Source organism: Polyodon spathula, chromosome 5 (genome assembly GCF_017654505.1).
Source record: "Polyodon spathula isolate WHYD16114869_AA chromosome 5, ASM1765450v1, whole genome shotgun sequence".
Lineage (NCBI taxonomy): Eukaryota > Metazoa > Chordata > Actinopteri > Acipenseriformes > Polyodontidae > Polyodon > Polyodon spathula.
This window is the reverse complement of record NC_054538.1, coordinates 61,560,258-61,577,177: the sequence shown is the minus strand read 5'-3', so window position 1 is coordinate 61,577,177 and position 16,920 is coordinate 61,560,258. Positions and strand designations below refer to the sequence as shown.

The window sequence follows — 16,920 nt, the reverse complement described above, 5'->3', positions numbered from 1 at the left end:
TTTTTTTGGAGATAACCCACTTTATTCAGTTTGTTAAGACAAAAATAAACATAAATTTGAGACGCAATCCACAGAAAGTAATGTTTAAGAAAATGTAGTTTCACTGCATAAAATAAGGCATGGATGATGTATCGGTATATCTATTGTGGACCCTTAACAAGAATTATAGAAATATCCGCATTTGATTCAATTTTCCTAATGTGCTAGTGCAATTGTATTTTTAAAGTGCACAGTAAGCACAGTATCAGGAACAACTCCCAGCTCATGAAACATTTGCAGCTATTACAGCTATGATAAAATGTTTCATTATTAAAGATTCAAACTACTTAGCCACAGGTGCTAGCCTGGTTTTCTCTGAATGAGCTCTAACGAAAGAATAGAGACTCAGCCAAGGACCTCTTTAATATGTCATGGCCTTCGGTTCCTGGTACAAAAGGTGACTTATTTAATGTGTTGTTTTTTGTACTACAAGGGCTAACCAAAAGCCCTTCACTGAAGGGGTTCAGGGAAACAATTATTTGAACACCTGCTTGCACTACTTGGTTTCAGCTCCCATTTAGTTTTGAAGCTCCCACTATAACCAGTGCAGCAGTTAAAGGAGAAAAAGACAAAGGCAGCATATAACAACAATAGAAAAGGGCATGCAATTAGAAAAGTAAAAGCACACTATTACCAGTGGGTCCAAAGAGGAAGAAAAACAGATCTGAACAAGGAATACACTGGCTGCTCTGAAGTACTCTTACACAACACAATTTAAAACATAATACGCTACTGTACATGCTTGCCTTTACAATGCTTGCATTTACAATGCTGAAGGACTGAGTTCTGGTTGGCATTACCCACCTGAAGCGGGGACTGCTCAGAGTAGATGTGTAACGGGACAGACGGCTGCTTCTGCTGATTGAGCCAGGAGGAGGCAAGGTGTCCTTAAATCTATCTGTTTGAGGAGACTGGTCATGGGCACCTCCCTTCAGTGACCCTCCTCCATCCAGGGAGTCCTGTGCTTCTGTCCCAAAAATAAATAAAAGTGTGCAGTTTAATATTTTTATTTTAGTAAACTGAATCTTGAATGCATACTTATCTGAAAACATACCTCATAAAAAAAGAAAGAAAAATAACTAGGCCCCTAGCTCATATTCTATTATTTATTTATTTATATTGTTTATTTTAAAGGATTCATTTTGGCACTCATGAAAGGGCGTACAATCCTTACTATTTGTCGGCAGAGCAGGAACAGCACAATCACTAACAATATGATCTTCTCCAAAGTGTCCCATGAGCATACCTCAAGCCTGCCCTGGAGAACCACCTTTTTGGGGGATGGTGTAGCTGTTCAGTCCCCACACCCATCCAATCCTTAGCTTCTTTTTAACCCTACATGCACAAGTTACCTGTGCCAAATGTACATAACTCTAGAAGCTCATTCTGAATCCCAGGATGTGAAGCATGCGCTGCATATAGCAAGGAAATAAAGATTTTCCACTTTAATGCACAGCAAACAGCCTGGAGGCAACACTGGTAACGCAACAAGCATCTCTGGGATATTCCTTGTGGCTAAATGTGATCACAGAGCCCTGCTTACTCTGTATTACACATAACAACAGTGTATCTTTCTAAATCAAACACAGTTGTCAGAAAGACATTTAAAAGTGATTTCCTTGAGTACTGTGCACTGTGAAGCACTGCAGCCTCCATGCTTTAAAAATAAGGGTTTAGGGTTAAGGTTAAGGGTTACCATTTCATATTCTGAAGAAAGACTCATTTTAGTGAAACTCACAAACCAGACCACAATAAAACCAGTCAATGTACTAACACAGTATATTGAAAAACAAAGAAAAATTCCTGATGAAAGGCTGATATATTGAAACACTTTCTGCACAGCTATTTTTTACTTTATGGTGTCAGTAGTGCCATAAGCAAACCAGTTTTCTCGTGTAAATACTTTTCATGAAAAGCCTATCTAGTGAAAGAAGTTGTCATCTTGCTATCTCTCTGTATGTTCCAGTGTTCATCATAGATCACTTGATGATACAAACACTTGAATTTAGTAAGGATTTGTGAGTTAGTGACATTAATTACATTCAACCAAAACAAAAACCTACAACAAACAGTTCCTCACAATTTTTTGCAAGTCCAAAAGCGAGAATCAAATTGAAGTGCTCTGTCAGTTTCAACAACACCCTCTGGGTATCACTCAAAAGACAATGATAATGAAGAAACCTTTCAACAACTGTCATTTAAAAGTTTCCCTGGGAAAATTCTCGAGCACGCAAAAAATCTGAAAGGAGAAGTTACTTATTTGCTGCCGTGCGTGTTTTTCAAAAGCATTTGTGTCTCACACTGTTGAATTAAAATGTGATTTTGTTTTGTAATATCACAGTGGTAATCAGTTTGGGATTTCAAAAGAAATAAAAAGAAAACTATTATACTGGTAGTCAAATCTATAAATATTAGGGGTGCACTGATAATCGGTAGCTTATCGGCATGCAACGATAAGGGAAAAAAAAAACACAATCGGTTATTTTTTACTGATAGTGTCCACCAATATATAAATTTGCTTTTTTCCCCCAGCACAGCATTTATTATTTCAGTAGGTAGGTGCAACAGTGTAGTGCTACAGACCCAGGCTCATCTGAGTGAGCCAACTCTTCCAAGAAAATCTGAAAAACTCCAATACTGAAAAAAGAATGAATGCCATTTTCCAACTTTGGCCGAAGCTTCAAAAAAGTTTCTTTCTGTGCCTTGCAACAGTGTTGACAGCGAACGTTTATTTAGTGCTGCTTCACATGTTGTGAGTGAGAAGAGGAACAGGATTTTGTAATAAAAAGCAGAAATGTTGCTTTTTATAGGAAAAATCTTCCATGCAGACTTGATGCTATAAATCCAACGATGAACTGTACTCAGTGTGATGCCCATTATTATTATTATTATTATTATTATTATTATTATTTATTATTATTATTATTAACTATTATACAAGTAATTTAATATTACCTTATTGTTTATCTTGCCTAATCTGCATTAGTTGCGTGTGTATTTTGAAGTAAAAATTTATTATTTTGCTGTCTTTTGTTAAATTTGACCGAATTTTGCAATTGGAAATTTAATTTTTATATCATTTTTGTTTTAAATAATACAATGAAGCGTTTTAATTCTGTAGTACGAATGTCTTAATTTTGTCTTGTAAAACAAATGTATACAGAATAAATTTCAATCAAGCATACTACGTTACTCTTGTATTTGTTGCCCGTTCATTGTTATTAATACATGTAAACGACATTTTTACTATTATTGTTCTTGTACAGTAGTCTGGAATAGCTTATCAGCACTCTCTATATTAGTATCCTATCGGTATAGGCCGATAACGGCAGATCATCATCGGCTATCGGTATCAGCCTAGAAAATCTTATCGGTGCACCCCTAATAAAGATTTGACAGCCCACCCCCAAAAGGAGATCATTTGAGATATTAACGCATATGTGCAGGTTTTTATAAAGATCCATTTTCTTACAATTCTTCTATTATTGCTTTATTTGTGTGTTTATTGAATATCCTATTGAAGGAGGACTCTGCTGTCCTTATCCTGTAACTGTTTTGTTGAGGGTGGGGTGCTTTGGTGGTTTGAGGTGGTGCTGGGACCAACACAAGATTTTCATGTTTGGATATTCGCTATAGTTTAAATATTTGTTCGAATATTCGTTCGTTTTTCAAAAAGTAATAACAACCACTATATCGCAGTATCACAGTATGTAACACGTTAAAAAATAGGGAAATATCCCAAGAGTAAAGAATAACTTGTATAGGGCTTACTTTACCCCCTTGAATTAACTACAAAACAAAGGATGCCAAATAGCAGTTCAAGTTAAACGTGGTTTTGTTTATTCGCGAAATAAATATTACATCAACTTGACAACGCATTGTATGTATTATTTATTTCCTTTTTTTTCATTCCATGCCATTGCCGTTTCTTCACAGTAAACAGTGGAAATGGCGATGTAAAGTGAAGGAGAAAAAAAACTCACCGTTTTGGTCCTCGTTTATTACATTCCTGTTTTAAACAGCCTGAATAACTCAAACTATCACATAGTATACCTACATTTAAATCAGAAAGTATTTATTGAAACCACCTTGTGCTCGACGAAGTAATGGAACGAATGCAATTAATTCCTTGTCTTTTGTCTGTATTTTTTTCATAAACTGCATTGTGTGCATCGCACGTATCTACATGGGGGCGGTACAAACCTCTATTAGCAATGGTTTCCTGCTTAATGAAATACTAATAATATTCATGTTAACTAACACCAGTAATTATGTACGTGTTCACTCAGGGTCGGGCATATACTGCAGCGTAAGGTATCAGAAATGCTACTGCATAAAAAACTAGTAGCAAATTAAGAGTTTTGGGTAGCAAAATGCTACCAAATATATCTGTTAACTTCGAGCCTTGATACACAGTCTATATAAAAATCCCTACACAACATTTTTCAAGAAGGAGGTATTGCAGACCTGTTAATACGAGTCTCCTGTATTTTGGACCCTTCTATCGGACACCTCCCGGCAGTTTTTCTCCCGTATTTTGCTCAAAACTCTACTGTTAAACCCACTGAGGTCAGGAAACCTTAAAGTCTGCAAAAGTCATGGCCGGTATGTTTACTCCAATCTCCGTCTGTACTTAGCACAGGTTAGGAGCGAGGGGAGCCCCGTGGCAGGCATGCATTCAGTGCGCGAGGCAAGTTCACACATTTAGCCACGCACGCACTATATTAAATCTCACATATCACACGGAGCGCCTTTTCATTTGCCAGTTCTTAAAAATGGTCGCGCTAATTCTGATGAGGCTGTAAATAAGTGAAAGTTCTTTTTGTCATTTGTAGCGAATACAAGCATCTGATTTTTGTATCCGAATACAGGTAAAAAAATATTTGTTCGAATATTTGGACATTTGGCCCAACTTGTTTACATCAGAAAGTCACTCCCTTTTAATTGTTGAAGGTCAAAACAGAACTATGTACACTTTCAATTGTTTTTGTTAATTTATATTTTTGTGGCACCTTCCTTTCCCTCCTGTTTTTTAAGCTTTAATAATAACAAATACGACTACTATGACTAATAATAATAAGAAGAAGAAGAAGAAGAAGATCTAAACGCTGAACCTACAAAAGAAGCCAACACAATACTTTCAGTGCGGACACACACATGGCAAGAGCTCTTGAACTTGAGCTAATCATCCACTGATTTGGGCTTATTTGTAATACTATGCATTTTATATTGTAAATGTTTATTTTAAGCACAACGTTGACATTTTCTGCTACATTTTATGTTACCATAGGAAAAAAAATGTAAGAACATAGTGCAAATAAAAAACAAACACTAATTGCTTATGTCGTTCAGTTAATTAAAAAAAAAAAGTTTTAAATGACCTTGATTTTTCACTTCTATGGGAATCAAATGTCTGGCAACTTTTTGCTTTTCAAAAGATTCTTGTTTAAACATGGGGTGTATTTTATAATTCGCTGGATCATCATGTTTGTCTCCATCAACATCAGGTCACAAAGAAAAAGCAGACAACAGGCTGTAGATACTGCGATGAGTATTTATTACGTCTACATGTTTTCTGCAGAGAATATGGCTTTGCAACGCCTTGTACCCTCTTTATTCATAATCGGGGGTTCACATAAGTGGTACGCATGCGGACCAATAAAAAAAAATGCGGACTTAGCTATTGTTGTATAAGACGCAAGTGTACCATTGCTATATTTTTAACAGGAAAGCATTTCTAATAAAGTCAGATCCGGTGCTCACGGTTTGCAGGTGAGCTATACATGCCTAATTTATCTATTATTCCAGGAGAGTGGGGGTCTGCAGGCTTTGTCAACAATGCCCCCCCCCAAACACGATCAACCCCCCCCCCCCCCCCCCCCCCCCCCCACCACCAAGTATATATATATATATATATATATATATATATATATATATATATATATATATATATATATATATATAGTTAAAAAAGAGGTCGTGGAAGGAAACAAGGTTCCAAAGCGGTCGCCACGTTACACTGTGACGTCTTGAACTGGCATTGTCACAGTTTATTCAGAGTACTTGTTTGTGGACCAATGACATAGCAACTTGCCAAGACAGCCACCAGTGGGGTACGTAATGTACAAACAACCGCCTTCATAAACTGTGCCACCTTTTTCAGTTTTTGTTTTTGTTATGTAAAAAAAAAAAAAAAAAAAAAAAAATACAAAACTCACGAAAGATAATAATAATAATAATAATAATAATAATAATAATTTTAAAAAGCCACCGAAAAATTTTTCCCTCCGGATCTGCATTGATCGCATCAATAGCCCAGGGGGAGTGAGTAAAAGCAGAAAACCACCAATCAGCTAAGATTTTTCATCTCTGATTTACTAAGGTGACACAGGAGATAAAAGTTACTTTTGGTAAACTGACATACTCTAACTTTCCAAGGATCATGAGGTTAACAAGCCACACTAGCTGCACTTCTCTTTGCACTTTCAAATGGAATGATTCACAGGCAAAGGCTGACATCATCGCTGGGAAACCCTTGCCTCAAGCCCTTTCACATTTTAACTGAACACTTAATGGCCTGGGGCCATCTTGTAAGGGCAACGGCATCTGTAAATGAATGGATTCTACACATGAAATGAAAAATCATAGTGCTGATTGAGAGAATCCTAGAATACAGCTGTGCATTAAATGTGACAGCGCTAACTCAAAGTGAGTGGTCTGTATCATTAAAACAAGGGCAGCCATTGCTTACTCCCATTCCCATACACAATCTTGTTCCAGTCATGTCCTACATTTAAAACAGACTTTAACCTGTTTTATCAAATATGTAATACCTGGTTGGAACAGTATCTTGGATAGGAAAGGGCTTGCAGAGTTAAGTCACAATTTGATAAAGTGCTGCTTTTACCGGCTGCCCATCAAAACATGCTAATTACTGGTGAATTACAAACAAAAAACAAGTACAATAATGTTTTCCAAGCTTATTCAGTTAGGTACTACAAAATTATGTAGTTAATACGCTTCATTTACATTTTTGTTTGGTCAATAATACCTACATTAATAAACCAGCTGTCATAACATCTAATGTTTAGCCCAGCGTTAACATATTCATTCTGACAGGCAGTGGTTTGACATCTTGACATTCATTCATTAACCTCCCGTGATTGAATATTATTCAAATATTCTCCAGTACATTTGATTTTTCATTCTGCAGAATTTGACATCCTTCTTCTATGTCAAAATGTGGATTCTTTCAGGAAAGGGCTTTTGATTTAAATGCTGAAATATATTTTTTGCGTGAAAGCCTTGGTGTAATGTTGAAAACTAGTCTATGGGAAACATTCTGGCAGTTTCTTCCACTAAGTAATTGCCAGACAGTACAATAGAACCATAAAGTATACTCAAATAGGCAACGCCAGTGTTGATACATTCTTTCACAAAATGCAAGGTTCTGCAGCGCTCAAGGTAAATTACTAAGAACACAATGTGAAATTCATGAAGGACATAATTTTAAAACTAAAGCTTGTGTGGCGTTCTCCCCAGAAAATCAAATACACTTTACCCTTTAAAATACATTTTTCCTTGCATCAATGTAAAATCTTCTACTCTACTGTTTTTCTATCCTCATGAAAGGTGGTTCTTTAGCAGTCCTCCCTTTTGATCCGCATAACAGGCATACAGTAGTACAAGCAGAGGCAATGAGAGCTCCATTGCCTCAACCCTGCCCTTGAGGGATTTCACTGGTAGGGGAGTGAGGTGCAGTTCAGTGTTCTTTCCTATCTAATCTAGTACCTCTATTTTTGAGACAAGTGCCTGTCTAGAGCCAATTGCACCCAAATGTATGTTGTCATAATCTTCCACTGACGGCTGCATTGAGACAATCAAACACATTTCCTTTGTCACCTAACCCTTAATTCAAAGCCAGGCCTCTACTGGTGGAAGCCTCGGTCACTGATCCACTGCACCAACTAATATTTTTATTGTTTTTTTTGTTTTGTTTTTTTTTAAACTGAATAATACATTTAAGAAATATAGAATTTAAAATATACACAAGATAAATAATGATTCCTGCTTATATGAATCCAAACATATTGCAACTTTGTCTCTATTGTACATGGGTATGACAACAATACTAGCTTTTAATGTATTTGTTTATTGTTGGTAAGATCATATGGGCTTAATGGGCTTTAAGTACAGTCAAATGTAGTCCTGCTATCTATACAGTCAGCACTCAGATATATGACACTCAGATACACATCAATTCCCATTATATATATGTAACGAATGAATGCACTTACCCATAACACGCGATTTCCAACTTCGTCACCAGTTTCCTGATACAAAACCCATATCTTCAGTGTTACAATTTATTTGATTATCTATCACAGCCCGTTTTTTTTTTTTTTTTCCCCTCGCATGCCAAATCAGTCTGTTTTTATTGTGCAGTTACACAGCGCTTCCTCCAGTTTCTCCTGACAAAAATGTGCAAAAACAAAGCGAACGGGACCAGCTACAGTAATGTAAAACAGTTAATCAGGAAACAATTTTAGACACTACGAATATTTTAATTTTTAATCTTAATTTAATCTGTGATCTTTAGTTGCTTTTGCTTATTTTTATTTGCAAGTGACATTAGAGCTTTATCGAGCACTGTGTGCTGCAATTTTGAAGACTGACTTTGGATTCTGTTTTAATTCTGGATACTGGTGTTGTTTTTCAAACTTTTGCTAAATTACCTTTTACGTTTTATGCTGTTCTGTGCATGGGTAACATTTTTATTTAATTTTGCTGTTGGCTCATTAATGGGGAATTTTACACAATGCTACAATATGAACCGCATTTAAAAGCATGTGCTGTATTACAGTCCACATGTCGTCTCTTTTGGCAAGTGATGTTTTCAGAATCATATCGTTCTGAATTAAAAATACTTCTGTTGAAAATATAGTACTGTACCAACAAAACCAACTACACCACATCTAAATAGAAGCCTTCTTATTTTAAAACACAGTCCTTCAGCTATTTATTTTTGACATTGTATCTTTTTTGTGTTCCCTGAAAAACGGACAAGAGGCCAAAAATTAAATAATCAGGATGTGTCACACGTGTTTAACCGTCACTGAAGTGATATGTGAGTGCTGACTGTACCAGACTTTTCAGAAACTTATTTCACCACTGTTGGGGACAGGGATACCAGCATGATTAATACAGAGTTAAAGTATTAAGATCTGCCATGCTTTAGATTATTAACATAGAACCCAATAATATCATCCTAGAGCTAGTGTGTTAATATCCTTAACATAGAGCCCAATACCTTTTAATAATTCTATTAGTGTACGTAACAAACATTTTTTTTCTGAATGATTTATGAAAGACTTTTCATTTTTTTCATTTTACACATCAGTATAACTGTGCTAAATGGATTGTAATTGTAAATCCGTGATTAAACTAGCAACACATTGTTATCTCTCTTTCAACATAAAACATGAGCATTTCTTGTTAATAAGGACAGGCCTTATTAAGCAATAAGGGCTTGGGCAAAGGCACATTTTCTGAACAGGTCTGATTAAAAGCAAAACCGCCACAGCAGTTTGTCAAACAAATCAGACATCCACATGTTAAAATAATTGCACAAATCTATACTCCAGTTAGTGACTCACAAAATATCAGTTATACCCATATAGTGACAGTACCTATATAATGTGAAAATATGATTGTGAGTGAAGTAAATGGTGGTTTCAATACAGGTATGGCATATATCAAGTAAACACTTACATTTATTCAGAAAAATATATTAGACAACTTTGAATCTTTATGATATTCCAAGAAACCAAATGCTTTTTTGCACATCTAAATACTTAAGAAAAGAGGTCAGCAACCAAGCACATTTCAACTTTTAGGGGAGCGCTTCTAGGATCTGCTGCACTTTTAATCATTAAAACAGACCCCCATTGTTTTTCAATTCATATGTAATTTTTTCATCTGCAGCGAAAAGTTTGATTGTGCTATTATTTTACAAGAGAATTTCTTTAAACAGTTTCTTTAAAGGGAAAACCAAACCTCAAATCAGCAAATCTCCAATGATGGCAAGTAAAATGATTAAAGTAGACCTCTATCGGTAAAAGTATGATTCCCTTATTGCAATGTTAGCCCAACAGGCTTTAAGATGGGTAATTTGAACTTTGATCTAGGCAATATATGTAAGCTGATGTTGAAAAAACTTGTTACCATCCTGCAATCCACTTTAGTAAGGAAAGTGCTGCACTGTTAGTCAGGGATATAAATTGCACCCCCTTGTGTTTTCCATCGATCAAGAACATATTTGTGTTTCATTAAAATATGAATGTTTTATCACCTATACATAACTGCTTTGTTTGTAGACACCTGCTAAGAAGATAATGTTCCAACCACCTTAGTTTATCACCAATAAACGCTTAGAAAATCCATAAACTATAAAGTATCATTAAGCAGCTAACAAGAATGTACCGTTTATACTTAGTATATTTCTGTGTTATGTGGCAGGCCAATGCACAGTAAAAATCAACCTTATACAAGTCACAAGCTTTCATACAAACAGACATATAAAAACAGTGTGTGTCCTGTGAGCTTGTGTGCATATACAATATGATTTTCTTAAAGTGAAGGTAAAACAATCAAAGCATTGTAAAACATAGAAAAGCATGGCACATGTCTGGGATTTCTAATAAAAAAGGGCTTAGGTCAACCAGTGTGTCCTCAGCTCACCGCACACCAGCGACCCCTGTAGTTTGTCCAGGCGCTTGCGTGCTTGCCTGTATGTTGCCCAGGGCTGCGTTGTCCTCCGACTCTGTAGCTCTGAGGTAGCTGCATTGTGAGTCTGCAGTGTGAAAAGAAGCCACACGCTTCGGAGGACAGCCTATGTTTGTCTTTGCCGCTCCCGAGTCAGTGCGGGGGGTGGTAGTGGTGAGCTGAGCCTAAAAATAATTTGCTATTCTAAATTGGGAGAAAATAATAAAAATAATTGGCGACTACTAAATTTATATGTAAAAAATAAATAAATAATTGAATAAGCGCATGACAAACTGCACAATGACCATGAAAATTTAGCATGGTGTATATTTAGGGGTTCTGATTTTAGGGTTTAAACCAATAAAATGTATTTATTAGCCCGATAGATTCTTTCATTAATGTTGTGTAGCTATTATAAATCAGGCATGCATACTTTTGTATTGTAAGGCTTCTTTTTTTAAAAGAAAAGTGTAACACAGTGAAATGTAAGTAAAGTTTCTGATATGTTATTGTTCATAGCCATTTCCCTATACTCCATGCTTATGTGCAGAACTGAAATATGTTTTTTTAAAGAAAAAAAATGACACAGAACCTGAAAACTGTAAAAAAGCAGACCCTTTCTATATTCCACCTTTGTGGGGTTTTGCTTGGGTTAAACTCCTTTGCAGTCAATCAAAATTATTTTTAGACTGCAGCCAAATCAGCCAGAAACTAATTTAAAGTCCACCTGAAAACAAGTACTTCATGTGCAATGTTTTAAAGAAAGGACGATTTGAAGAGCTCTTAACAGCATTCTTACCGACTCTAGCAGTTATTGATTCTGCATCAATTTCATTAGCCTTTTTCTTCGCTACTTCAGCCAGCACCAATTCCCCCTTATCTAGCGCCAAGTAATGGATGTCCTTTGAAAACAAGGAAAAATAACAGATTAATCTAAAATGAATCTGGGGCCTGTAACAATGACATGTTGTGAAAAAAGAAAGAAAAAAAATCTGTTTGAAGTTGAGATCAGAAAGCTCAGATGAAAACAGCTAAAACTTTAATTTAGTCACATTCCCTGAGTGATTTTATCACATAAATTAAAACTGTGCAAGGATACCACTATTCTAATCTCATAGCACAAAGCACAAAGCACTTTTTTTTTTTTATCACGGATTGCAGGTGTTTAGATCACTGTACAATACTTTCTTATTGATGGTTTGTGGTTTACTGAGTGTTTGGCCAGTAATGTAAATAATGTTAGTATAATGCTGTGGCTTTACAAGCAATGTAACTGTCACAACCTGAATGACAGGCACATTTTTTTCATGTTTAATTCAAACAGACCATTTTAACTGTTAAAAAGCAAGGCTTTCCTTGGATTTTTCATCCCAGCATCACATACTTAAGCTTTAGATGAAGTTGTCAATATGTACATAAGCAATATTGCAGTAGAACATTTATTTTGTTAAAATTCAAAACTACAGTTTAAAATGCACTCTCTGTTCTTACATTGTACCACAGCATTAAATAGTTTATATTATCTCAATTTTGTTAAAATGTAATTTTATACACTATACACTAGTATAATGTTATGTGTGTTTAATTCTCAATTGCTGCCTCTGCACAGATCGTTATTAACCAGGCTTACTTACTATTTTTTCCCTTTATTAGCTTACAATTGCCACAGTTGCAGACAGGGTCAGAAATTTCAGCTGAACACCCCTAGTGGCCATTTTCAAAACAACATCACTTCAATATATAGACAAAAGTTTTGCCACCCTACACTTAATATAAGATCATAAATATCTTAATATAAGATCAAAAACATGTTAAATACAAGCAAAAGGATGACACACAAAATACTGAAGCAGGGGCGCCAATACTTTTGTCATGAACAAAGACTTAATTGATTAAGCGCTTTAGATTTTTTTTATAAAGATTGTTTGTTAAACTACCAGAAATTGTGTGTTTTTGTCTTTGTCGTACTAATTCACGGGTGATGTTCACTAAATGCTTGTATTTGACATGTTTTCTTGAATTATATTAAGTGTAGGGTGTCAATTCTTTTTGTCTATTTAAAGGACATTAGTTAAGCCTGGGAAATACCGATCTAAGCAGAAATCGCAATAGAGGATTATACAAAACACACATAATAGGATATTGAATAAACTTTAACTAGCTGTACATTTTTGGTTTAAATTCTGAATAAACTTCAAACTCCTTTGACCTTTACTGGGTGCAGCTGTGACTGGAGGAGCTTGTGTCTCTTACTGCCTGGTCTAGTGTGACCTACCAGAGCTCACTGCTCTGTGCCTGCCCGGCTGTCAAATGCTGACAATGTGGAGTAAGAGTGTTGGAATGTTATTTTTTTAAATTATGTTTTATTGCTAATTACTTAAAAACATAAAGAGAGAGACAAGAGTGACGGTAAAGCAGATGCAGTGGGCTGGCAGTTTTGACCTGCTGAATTAAAAGGTTGTTAAGTTTAAATTCCAGCTTTTGTCTTGCTTGGTATTGATGGGGTTAAATGCATTGTTACCCCTTTTGTAAGTGGAGGAGAAAGGGGGAATGATCACAGATACTGTTTCTGTCAGCCTCACCAATGCCTGGTGATTAAGCAAAGGTATTTGAGCATTAGTGGATGCACTGGATAAGGGTAGCCTGCTGCTTATCCTAGACCAGTCTCTCTTAGTTGACTAGGCTCGCTACAAGGGATCAAGGGGCCTAAAAGGGATATAAAAAGCATAAAAAGAGAGATCTTTTATATGACCGTACAGTAATCGCGTTTGATTTGTTTAGTGCATATGAATCTATATATAAAAAAGGGAGCACAAGTATACCATTAAGCTTATTATTTTACAGTCTCTTTCCTTTTTAGTAATAAAAAACATCTCTGCCATCGCTACCAAGAACCTAACCTTCGAATATGCAGACGTAATAATCAGAACACATTCGAATTCTTCTGAAGTACATATGCCACAGAACATCAAAAATTGTTTTATAACACATTTTATCAGACAAAAATTCTATTGCTTTTTAATAGCATTAATTGTTCATCTCTATAAAACAACAAATACATCACATTTTCTAAAAGTTATGAATTTTAATTACACTGCCTTATCTGCAGTTTCAACAGTTCTTTAACATTTTTTTTTAATGCAACCAATAAAAAAAAAAACAAGACCGATTACGAACAAAGCATGGCTCTGACTCTAATCAAAATTCTTATTTTACACCTCATACAAGTAGAGTGCTGGCAAATGACCTAATTGGATGAATTTATCTAGCACTATCAAAGTGTAATTAGAGCTATAGAATGTCATCATTATGCAAAACACTCCAGCAAACGAGGCTTCCGACCAAAGAATTTCCTTAACAAAGGCTTTCCCCCTATTGTTTCTTTGAAAACAACTGCATCAGCTGTGGAGAGGTGGCATGCTGAGAGACTTTGGGGGGAAAGCACAATTGGTTTTGTCCATCTGACCTCATGTGACACTGTGGGGCAAGATCTTAGAAAACACGGGCCACATGCAGGGGCTTTACAGAACACTTTTAAAGGCAGGTTAATTTTCCTTCTGTAGCTAATTAAATGGGAGGGCAGAATGTGGGGTGAAACGTCAAAGTCTCGGGGTCCTCACCATTGCTTTGTTGTTTTAAAAGTAGCTGTGGAAGCGTTCATAATTTGTCACTTTCTCATGCCGCTAAGTGACACACTGAGTCCTTTCAAGGTCCACAGAACAGACTCCACCTTTCAATTCTGGTCTCAGCAGCTCTACTTAGTGGGGAATGGATTGGAACCGTTCCTATCTATTTAAGTGAAAAGTGTCCCCGACGCTCGAAAGGCAGGAAGGTTCAAAGATGCAGAGCCATTAAAAAAAAAAAAAAGGAAAGAAAACGAAAAGTAGTGCTGAGGCCACACGAGTCATAAAAGATCCAAACCACTGTGTTATACTTTGTTTCCGCCAGGCTGGTTCCCAGTAATACGTTTTTAGAATCGTTTAAGACGTGCACAAATCTACACAGATTCTGCCCCTATCTTTTTTGTGCAGTCTACGGAAAGTCCAGGAAAATGAACAGCTTTCTGGGAGCTTTAAGGGGAGGTTTCAGAAGCAAAGTGATAACATGGATCAAGGGACTTAAGCACAAATGGCCTCAGGTCATTTGTTTGTGTTTTAGGTTCCATATAATGTTTTTTTTTTTTTTTTTTTATAAATGATCTTTTCACCTAAAACACAGCAATTAGGGGACTGATAGCTTATAAAAACAATACTAAGCAAAAATATCTCTCTCAACTGGGCTCAGTTTCACAAAGTATTACCTGTTAAATATCCTATTAAGTTCTGTGTGATGTCCTATTCTTGTGGACACTTGGATCATGATTTACCACGTTTATTAAAAATTCTAGCAAAACATGCTCCTGGAAAGACTACTCAAGTGTAAGTGTAGAGAAGAGAATCAGGAAGCATATTAGAATTGCAGAGGCTTCAAGAGCACAGTGCTTCACCCGTGGGCTTCAGTGCACAGCGCAACACTAATATCCTTCCTCAACGGCCTTCCACACAATTTATACAGCCATTTTTACAGGAATAGTTAGTCAGCAAGGCAAATAATTATCAAAGCTAATACAACCATAGAGAATCAAACAGAACTCAAACATCAGGATATTATACAACAGGCAAGCATTTAAATATTAGTAAAACACTGACACTATAAAGCTTCCCTTTAAATATTTGTGTCCAAAATAATAATTTTTATGTGACTTTTTCAGACGCAAGATAACATAAGTAGATGAATTCATGCACATAAGCAATTATAGGGTCTAACACTATCAGCTGCTTTTATTTATTTTATTTCACACTTTACGGGTGTTACTTGCCAATTGCATACATATGAGGACAGCCATACTTAAAAAAATCTAAGTAGTTTTAGCAGCACTGTCAATTTGTGGCTCGTCTCCACTAATCCTGGCTTTGTACCCTTGAATAAGTGGTGGCTCAGCACTAATTTGGCACCTCCAGTATTAAAATCTGTACAAGTCCTCTCCTGAATCTAAGGCATTATGTAATATGATATGCAACAACCCAAAAGAACACAGGGAAGAAAGGACTCACCATAAACAAGTCACGAGCTCCGATGTCAACTGCAAGCAGAAAAGCTTTCTCGAATCGCTGGTACCTGGCAGAATTGGAAGAACATCTTAATTTTAGACAAGTTGAAATGCTCTCTTTAACTATGTGAGCTTGTTCTAGTTTGAGTACTACTTGCATATTGTACTGTTAGAAACTGTACATGCTGTGTTCATTAAACTCAAATGACCAACATCAGGTCATATATTTAGTTAACATCACTAGAATCCAAAGGCAATAAGCCTGATTCACAGAGCCGGGTTAATACTGCTGATATTTTCATTCTTACCTTCTTAACACAGGACACTTTTTTGTCTGATAGACATTTCTTCCCGTTACCAAACCTGGTACCTCCAGTTTTAAGACTATGTTAAACTACGAAGGGTAAGAAGTAAAGTTGTGTTGACACCGTTGTGAATTACCAGATCTGATCACAAAACCAGCACTTCAAATAAGACGAAACATACAGAAGACAGACCACTATGTTCTTAATGTACAGACACTACATGGACTGTTCCATGTGCTTCAGCATTTAATTACTAGAGTACGGTAAGCTATCATGACACCCCTGACATATAGTACAACTTTATTTATTTATTTGTTCTGGTCTATGAATACACTTGAATCACCTGAAACAACTCTACAATAGAAGTTGTTTTTGAAACACTGTCATTGCCTCAGTTTTACTATAATAATAGCTCCTTAGCTGGTGCCAGCCCATCTAGCAATTTTTGCAACATTGATCCTATCAGAAGGGGGAAGAACCTTTCCTTAGCAACTTCTCTTTTTGACTTCTTTGAGATAATGATTCCCAATACAGACAGGTATGTAGATGACTATTACGGTACTTCAGTACATGAGGAATGCTTATTGTGACCTTGCATTTTCAAGACCCATTTGTTGAGCACATACAGAACAGCACAGACCGCCCACAGGACAAGGTATAAACAAAACACATCAATTGACAAAAAACAAAAAAACAACATCACAAACTCAACATTGCAAAGTA

The 16,920-nt window shown here is 36.1% G+C and overlaps 1 protein-coding gene across 1 annotated transcript in view; it reads right to left on the bottom strand.

The window, feature by feature from the left end:
• Window positions 1-16,920, bottom strand: part of LOC121316132 (WD repeat containing planar cell polarity effector) — a 94,414-nt gene that overhangs the window by 7,621 nt on the left and 69,873 nt on the right. Inside the window, exons 13-15 of the mRNA XM_041250935.1 lie at window positions 15,897-15,960; window positions 11,603-11,705; window positions 844-1,006 (exon numbers count right to left, since the gene is read on the bottom strand). Coding sequence (XP_041106869.1) covers window positions 844-1,006; window positions 11,603-11,705; window positions 15,897-15,960 — 330 coding nt within the window. The remainder of the gene's footprint in view (window positions 1-843; window positions 1,007-11,602; window positions 11,706-15,896; window positions 15,961-16,920) is intronic.